At 44.6% G+C, this 9,420-nt stretch overlaps 1 protein-coding gene across 1 annotated transcript in view; it reads left to right on the plus strand.

Annotated features, from left to right (window-relative positions):
* Positions 1-8,731, plus strand: part of LOC140188783 (transmembrane and ubiquitin-like domain-containing protein 1) — a 29,079-nt gene extending 20,348 nt beyond the window's left edge. The window contains exons 3-5 of the mRNA XM_072245452.1: positions 3,456-3,873; positions 3,958-4,373; positions 5,153-8,731. Of these exons, the coding sequence (XP_072101553.1) occupies positions 3,496-3,873; positions 3,958-4,373; positions 5,153-5,504 (1,146 nt within the window). The 5' untranslated portion in view covers positions 3,456-3,495 and the 3' untranslated portion in view covers positions 5,505-8,731. The remainder of the gene's footprint in view (positions 1-3,455; positions 3,874-3,957; positions 4,374-5,152) is intronic.
* Positions 8,732-9,420: the final 689 nt, after the last annotated feature.

Raw genomic sequence — 9,420 nt, forward strand, 5'->3', positions numbered from 1 at the left:
CTTACACTTATCTGGATTATCTCCAACTGCCATTTCCCTGTCCAGATTTCTAACTGAACTATTCCTTTGACAACCCTATTCACAATGTACAAGTCCACCATTTCTTGTCATCTTCAAACTAACTAATCAGCCTACCAACATTTTCATCCATATCATAGCACAATATCAGCATTCTCAGCACTGATCCTTGTGGATCACCACCGGTCATAGCCCTCCAGACGGAGAAACACTCCACCACTAACTTCTCTTGTATGACCAAGGCAATTTTGCCACCTCACCATGAATCTTCATCTGCTGGATGGGCCTGATCAAATGCTTACTGATAGCTGCGTAGACAATTTGACAGATTTATCACCTTCGTCACCCCTCCTCCACGGTCAGTCAGATTTCTGAGATGGGGACAATCTGCCCCACTCCCAATCCTGACCGTCTTGCTGGCAAACATGTAGTCTCTGGTGATTAAAATCGATAATCTCAGAGCTGTGCTGCTGAATCAGAGGGATATGAGGACTGTGTGTGTCCTTTGTTTCATGGAATCCTGGTTAAACCCTTCTATACCGGATGCAGCGATTCAGATCAACAGGTTTACTATACACCGTCAGGATCCATAGAGTCCTCAAAAGCAGAGGTGGAGAATTATGCCTCATGATCAACTCCTCTTGGTGCACAAGTATATCACTGCTGTCCTAATTTTGCTCACCAGAACTGGAATATCACACAACTAAGTGCCATCCTTTTTTATCTAGCTTGGAAGATTTCCATGATCATTTTGGTAGTGGTATACATTCCACCTCAGGCCAATGTCAGTCAGGCTTTAGATGATCTGAACAATGGGTTCAACTAACATGAAACAGCACACCCTAACACCTTCATCATCATTTTGGTGGATTTTAACCAGGCCAGTCTGAAAAAAAAATCACCGAACAATTACCATCGACAGATCACTTGCAATACCAGAGGAAACAACACACTGGACCATTGTTACACCACCATCAAGAATGCCTGCCATGCTATTCCACACCCTCACTTCAGGAAGTCTGGTCACCTGGCTCTACTTCTACTCTGAGTATAGGCAGAGACTGAAGACTGCAGCACCAGTAGTGAGGACTGAGAAGGTATGGACAAGGGAAGCACAGGAGTGCTTACAGGATTGCTTTGAATCGGTTGTCTGGACTGTATTCAGGGATTATCTTTGAACCTGGATGAGTATGCTGCAGTTGTTATCGACTTTATTAAAACCTGTGTGGTTGTGTGCCTACAAAGACTTGCTGTACGTTCCCAAGCCAAAAGCCGTGATTGAACCAGGAGGTACGTCATCTGCTGAAGGTTAGATCTGTGGCATTCAAGTCTGGCAACCCAGATTTGTACCAGAAAACCAGGTATGACTTGTGGAGGACTATTTCAGGGGTGAAGAGACAATTTTGAATGAGGTTGGATGTACAACAACTCTGGCAGGGTTTGCAAGACATTACTTCCTACACTGCAAAACCCAATAGCATGAATGGCAGCGATACTTCACTACCAGATGAACTCAACGCCTACTATGCCAGCTTCGAAAGGGAAAATATAACTGCAGGTATGAAGATCACAGTGACCCTGTGATCTCTGTCTCTGAGGCCTGTATTGGGCTGTCTTTAAAGAGAGTGAACCCTCGCAAGGTGGAAGGCCCCAGCAGAGAATCTGGTAAGGCTCTGAAAACTTGTGCCAACCAACTGGCAGGAGTATTCAAGGACATTTTCAACCTCTCACTGCTATAGGAAGAAGTTCCCTCTTGCTTCAAAAAGGCAACAATTATACCAGTGCCTAAGAAAGATAATGTGAGCTGCCTTAATGACTATTGCCCAGTAACACTCACATCTACAGTGATGAAATGCTTTGAGAGGTTGGTCAAAAGTAAACTGAATTCCTGCCTTAGCAAGGACTTGGACCCACTGCAATTTGTCTACCGCCACAATAGGTCAACAGCAATCTCAATGGCTCTTACGACCTTAGACCACCTGGACAATACAAACATCTATGTCAGGGTGCTGTTCATTGACTATAGCTCAGCATTTAACGCCATCATTCCCACAATCCTGATTGATTAGTTACAGAACCTGGACCTCTGTACTTCCCTCTGCAATTGGATCCTTGACTTCCTAACCAGAAGACCATAATCTCTGCAGATTGATGATAATATCTCCTCCTCACTGACGGTCAGTACTGGTGCACCTCAAGGGTGTGTGCTTAGCTCACTGCTCTGCTCTCTCTATACCCATGACTGTGTGGCTGGGCATAACTCAAATACCATCTATAAATCTGCTGATGATGCAACAATTGCTGGTAGAATCTCAGGTGGTGACGAGGCGGTACAGGAATGAGATATGCCAACTAGTGGAGTGGTGTCGCAGCAACAACCTGGCACTCAACGTTAGTAAGACGAGCTGATTGTGGGCTTCAGGAAGGGTAAGACGAAGGAACACATACCGATCCTCATAGAAGGATCAGAACTGGAGAGAGTGAGCCGTTTCAAGTTCCTGGATAACAAGGTCACTTATGGACCTAACCTGGTCCCAACATATTGATGTAGTTATAAAGAAGGCAAGACAGCAACTATATTTCATTAAGAGTTTGAAGAGATTTGGTTTGTCAACAAAAACACTCAAAAGACTTCTATAGATGTACCATGAAGAGCATTCTGACAGGCTGTTTCACTGTCTGGTAATTGGGCAGGGGAGGGGGGTGGGGCTACTGCACAGGACCGAAAGAAGCTGCAGAGGGTTGTAAATTAGTCGGCTCCATCTTGGGTACTAGCCTATAGTCAGGACATCTTCAAGAAGCAGTGTCTCAGAAAGGCAGCATCCATCATTAAGGACCTCCAGCACCCAGGGCATGCCCTTTTCTCACTGTTAACATCAGGTAGGAGGTACAGAAGCCTGAAGGCACACACTCAGTGATTCAGGAACAGCTTCTTCCCCTCTGCCATCTGATTCCAAATGGACATTCAACCCATGAACACTACTTCACTTCTTTAATATATATTATTCCTGTTTTTTGCACAGTTTTTAATCTATTCAATATACATATATTGAAAATTATTTATTCATTTATTTTTTCACTCTGCTGCTAGGCTACAAATTTCACAACACATGCTGGTGATAATAAACCTGATTCTGATTCTGACATAACGTCATGCTGACTTTCCCTACCAAATCCATACCTTTCTAAATGTGAGTAAATGCTATCACTAAGAAAATTGTCTAACAATTTCCTTACCTCTGATGTGAGACTCAGTTGCGTATCATTTTCCAGATTATCCCTGTTGTGGATAAAAGGAAGGTTGTTCTCCAGTCTTCTGGGACCTTGTCTGTGACACCACCTGACAATTGGTAACCTACCTTTCCTGTTAATCTCACCAGCATCTCTGAGATCATGGTCCCATTCTTGTTTCTTATTTCTGTGTTTTATTCCTTCAGCTTCCCAACTGAATGACTGTGGGAGATCGTGGTCCATGCCATGGCTTTAATCGAAGGAGTGGGTGATGAGGTGACTGTGCTGTTCAGCCTGGTATTCATCTTGCTGGTTCTTGTCCTGTCATGGGCTTCCACTCACACCATCGATCAAGGCGACCAGGCACAGCAACTTGCTGATGGTTCTCCCGTGGAGCTGCAGGACCCTGCCTGCCCATTTTCCACTGAGGCCTCGGCACAGCCTGCAGCATCTGAGACTGGAACAATAGCAGCAGGATGCACAGCAGAGAGACAGAGGGACGGTGCAGAGGGGGAGATGGAGAGACAGAGGGACAGTACGGAGGGGGAGATGGAGAGACAGAGGGACGGTGCAGAGGGGGAGATGGAGAGACAGAGGGATGGTGCGGAGGGGGAGATGGAGAGACAGAGGGATGGTGCGGAGGGGGAGATGGAGAGACAGAGGGATGGTGCGGAGGGGGAGGAAAAGAGGGACGGGGCGGAGGGGAAGAGGGATGGGGCAGAGGGGGAGGGGCAGAGAGACAAGGAGGAGCAGGAGTGGCAGAGGGATGAAGGGCAGGAGCAGAGGAACAGGTCAGAGGGGCAGATGGACAGGGTGGAGGAGGAGAGGCAGGAGAAAGAGAAGAGGAATGACATAGAGGAGCAGGTTGTGCCTGAACCTGAGGAGGCGTGGCCCACAGTCAGTGCCACTGAGGACCTGGTTTCAGATCCTGTGCCTGTACAGTTACGGCAGCGACTGACCACAGCAAGAGGCAGGGATGCAGCTGAGACTCAGGCCATTGGTGGCCATCTTCCCCACAGTGACCCTGCACAGGACAGCTCCATGGTGATGAGACTGAAGTTTTTAAATGATACGGAGAGAATAGTTCAGGTCAGACCTGAACATACAATTGGACACATAAAAAGGTAACGTCACCACCCTGATTCCACACTGTCATCACTTCAACTTTATTTGAGCGAGAAGTGTTCTTCATTACTCAAGCACAAATCTCCCTGCATATCCCACCTCTTCATACTTTGTCGTCTGTCCTTCAACCTCCATCCTCTGCATCAATGCAATAGACAGTTGGCCTAGTGGGAACTTGGGTCTGTCAGCTCTCAGTAGCAGTTGGTTGACCGATGCAGCTATGTGTCCAGTCACTAACCATGCAGCCTCTGCTGGGCTGAGTTGTCCTTGTGCCTTGTCTCTGCCGGGTCATCGAGCTGTCTTCCCCTTTAGGTGTCTGATGAGGACAGCATATAACTTGGAGGTGACCCACTCATGGGGTGACAACCTCCCAGTGAATCTCTGTGACTTGGACCACACTTGGAATGCGTTTGAGTGAAGGCAGGAGCAGGAGGCCAAGCCCTGAAACCAAACATCGGCAGAGAGGCTGATTCAGATTAATTTATTTATCACACGTACATTGAAGCATACAGTGAAATGCATCGTTTGCATTAACAACCAACACAACCTAAGGATGCGCTGCAGACAGCCCACACATGTTGCCACACATTCCAGTATCAACATAGCATGCAGGCCATATTCAGCAGAACAACACCAGCAGTAATAACAACAGCAAAACAAACCCTTTTCCCACCTACCCACCTGCTTATTCACGCACTCATTTGTGATCTGTATCTGTAGCTGGCTGGTGCTACCTGCAGCCGCTTGTTAATCTGCATGTCTGTCTTCCCCCTGCCAGGACTCAGTTTCCCCACCAGGAGCACCAGGTGCGTCTTATATACCAAGGGCAGCTGCTGGGAGATGACACACAGACACTCTCCTCACTTCACATCACGGGCAACTGTGTAGTTCACTGCCACATCTCGCAGAATGCAACTCCACAGTCTCCAGCAGGGAGCCATGCAGCGGAGAACACTGACACCACCCTCAACATCGGGGGTCTCATGCTGCCCCTCTTCCTCCTTATGCTCTCCATTCTGTGGTATTACCAGATCAACTATCGGCACTTCTTCACACCACCTGCTACGATCTCGCTGGTCGGCATAACCATTCTCTTCAGCTTTGTGGCTTTTGGAGCTTACCGACGATGAGATTGTGAGCTGGCTCACCCTGCTGACAGTGTACTCCATTCAGGACTGGCATCAATGCCAATTTTTATCAATTGAAACTGGCAGTCATTTTGAAGGTGTGATTATAATGTTACCGTGTGGTTTTCTGCTTTGTTATGGAGCTGTTTGATAAGGCAATAGTGCTGTCATTGACATCGATAAAGCTCTTTGCACCTTATGACTGCAGTCTGGTCATTGTTTTACCCCCTGCCTACTCTGCAGGGGTATGTAGCGATTGGGGATTCTCATCACCTTATCCACCATTGTCCATGTTGGGTCCAGCCTGGCCAGGGAAGTTTTATATATGTGCATGCTTCTGAAGGGGAGACAAAACAAAAACAAGGTTTTCCTCTGCTCCACTAACTGGAAGTTGAAGGGCCAGCTTCATAATCCAAGTCAGTTACGTCTGGAAAATTTAAAAAATCCTGGAGCCATTTAACCCATCTACTTGACTCCTGCTTTTTCCATACCCCTGTATTATTCCCAAGCTTAACCCCAGTGACCTATTCTCTCAACCATATCCCATTGCTTTTTTTCTTTAGTTGTATTGATTCAAATATTTTTCCAGTAGTTTCTTAAAAATGCAGTGCATTTCATCCTATTATTCCCTGCTCTGTCATTATTCATAAAAGGAGGTCTGGATGTTTCCTGGGGTTGAGCAGTTTGATCTTTACTGCAAGTCTTCCAGCTTTCTAATTACTGGCTCTACCTGTAAACCTTGTGTTTTGATCTTGTGTCACTTAGGTGTACTTATTTGTTATTCAAAGATACTATAAAAACTCCACTCTCCCTTTACGCATTTCTTTAAAAGGCTGAGGTATGGAAATTATCTGGATGTAGACAAAGGGTAGTGATTGATGGAAATTGTTCTTACTGGACGTCTGTGACTAGTGATGATCAATGGGGATCCATGCTGGGACCTCTCCAGATTGTGATATACTGTAAGTGACCTGGATGAAAATGTGGATGGGTGTGTCAGTAAGTTTGCAGGCAATATGATGCTTGGTGGCAGGCCCTCAGAGGCTCAAGTGTTGTGGATAATGATAATCATATTTTAATTTGAAACTGTAAATAGTGCATTTAATTAAAATCTAAATGTTGCTTATTCGTACATTGTGATATCGCAGTCATTTAAACAAACTTCTGTATTTTGAAAAAAAAAGATTGATGGTGGATCAGAGGTGCAAGTGGACTTTGGAGTCCTCATGCAAGACTTCCAGAAGGTTAATTTACAGGTTGAGTCTGTGGTAAGGAAGGCAAATGCAACGTTGGCATTTATTTCAAGGGGAATAGAATATAAAAGCAAGAAGATAATGCTGAGGCTTTATAAGACACTAATCAGGTCACACTTGGAGTATTGTCAACAGTTTTGGGCACCTTATCTCAGAAAGGATATGTTGTCATTGGAGAGAAACCAGAGGAGGATGATTCCAGGAATACAGGGGTTAAGATATGAGGAGCATTTGACAGCTTTGGGCCTGTATTCACTGGAATTTAGAAGAACGTAGAGGGATCTCATTGAAAATTGCTGAATGTTGAAAGGACTAGAAAAGGTGGATGTGGAAAGGATGTTTCCTGTGGTGGGGGTATCCAGAGCTAAAGGGCACAGCCACAAAATTGAGGGGCGACTTTATAGAACAGAAGAGAGGAAACTGTGTTGACTAGGTTAAGGCTGGGGCACTGTGCATTAAACAAAACATTGAAAATGATAGGGAAACACCAGACAGTATTGCGTGAGGAATGTTGGGAAGAGGAGTCAGTAGAACATGTAGTTCTGAGTTGTAGGAAGTATGGGATACAGAGAGAGATGATGAGAATTAATCTAAGGGAATTGGGGGTGCAAGAATTCACATTAAAAGGGTTGCTGGGCATGAGTGAGAAAGCACAGGTCAGGGTATTTTTAGCTTTCTTAAGAGGTACAGGGGTTTTTTATAGGATATGATGGATAAGCAGGAATAGGGTACTAGAATAGCCAAAGACGGGAGGATAAAGTGTAGTTAGGGTATGTGTGTGTGTGATTGGGTGAAGGGATTTAAAATGTAAATCTATTACACACTCCGGAACAGAAGGTGATGCTAATGCACCATCAAGCTGGGTGCCAGCCACCATAAAACAAGAAGAAAACCTTATAGAACAGAGGCAAGGAGGATTCTTTTTTAGGCAGAGAGTAGTGAATCTATGGAATACGCTGCCACAGACTGCGGTGGAGGCCAAGTCCATGGGTATGTTCAAAGCGGAAGTTGATAGTTTCCTGATTGGTCAGGGCATCAAAGGATATGGTGAGAAGGCAGATGTATGGGGTTGAATGGGATCCGGGATCAACCATGATGGGATGCTGGAGCAGACTCAATGGGCTGAATGGCTTAATTCTGCTCCTATGTCTTATGGTCTTGTAGCATAGAAGACTGGCAAAGGGTACAGTGGGATATAGATCAGTTGAAGAAATGGGAGATGGAATTTAACCTGGCCAAGTTTGAGGTTTTGCTCTTTGGGAGATGAAATGTAAAGGGACAGTACTTTCTTGATGGCAAGACCCCCAACAGTGTTGATGGAGAGAGGGATCTTGGAGTCTAAGTTCATTGATAAGGTGGTAAAGAGGATGTATGGCATGGTTGCCTTTATCAGTCAAGGAACTGAGTTCACAAGTTGGGAAGTTATGTAATTGTATAAAACTCTCTAGGCCATGTCTGATTTTACATTCAATTCTGCTTGACTCATTACACTGGACAACAAAGTTTTTGCTTTCTGAATACTTTTGGGTGTATTTTTGGATTTTGGGCTGCTGCTCATGAAAATCACCACGAAATTTCTCTACCACGCACCAATTTTTTTGAAACTGCTGCGGTTGCTATTTCAATTCATGATTCATGTCAACTAAAATGTTGCCAACAACATAAGCTGAAAAGTTTTTTTTTATCTAGTCCAGCCATGCCTGAGCATGCTTGGGCAGGGCAAATGCATGGCAGGATAGGTTTTAGAAAGACTATAAAAGCATCACGCACCCACCGTTCTTTGCATTGCGTTTACTTGTAAATCAATTTGCAATCACGTTGATGTGCCTGCTGTAGGGGCACAGTATATTGTGTGTACTCATTATAATAAAGTAAATGTATTTTCAAGAGTATTTGTGATAGCAAAATGTCTTGCCTATGTTACAACAACCTTGATATTTTGTTATATTGGTGATGAATATACACCTGAATCTCAAAGACTGAGCATGACTCCTTACTAAGAAAACCTATGTTGGGTGTAAAATTTGCAACCAAGACAAAGCCTGGGCTCCTCGTATTTGTTGCTCAACATGCACAATCGATCTTGGAGCTTGGCTCAGCGGAACTCAGAAGTCAATGCCGTTTGCTATCCTGATGATATGGTGAAAGCAGAAGGATCATGTGACATACTGCTTCTTCTGTCCGACCAGAAACAAGAAATCTATTGAATACCCCAAAATCCCTTCAGCTGTAAGACCTATGCTGCATGCCGGTAGTCTTCCAGTACTGAAGTCACCAAAGAAATGCAGTCTAGAGGAGGCAGACAAAGAATCTGTGATGCACGAACCAGGAATGGAAAGCGACACCGATACTGATACAGATTTTCAATCCTTTTGTTGAGTGAGCGACATCTGATAACCTGATCTGAGTTAAATGACCCAATCAGAGACTTGGATTTGTCAAAGGCAAAAGCAGAATTATGGGGTGTAAGACTGCAAGGGTGGAATCTGCTGTTGCCAGGCACAAAATTTCTCCAGAAGGATTTTTACTGTTTGAGAAATTTCAGAATCAGGTTTATTATCACCGGTATGCGTTGTGAAATTTGTTGACTTAGCAGCAGTAGTCCAATGCAATACATAATATAGAAGAAAATCTATTAATTACAATATATGTATATTGAATAGATT

The sequence above is a fragment of the Mobula birostris genome, chromosome 1 (genome assembly GCF_030028105.1).
Source record: "Mobula birostris isolate sMobBir1 chromosome 1, sMobBir1.hap1, whole genome shotgun sequence".
NCBI lineage: Eukaryota > Metazoa > Chordata > Chondrichthyes > Myliobatiformes > Myliobatidae > Mobula > Mobula birostris.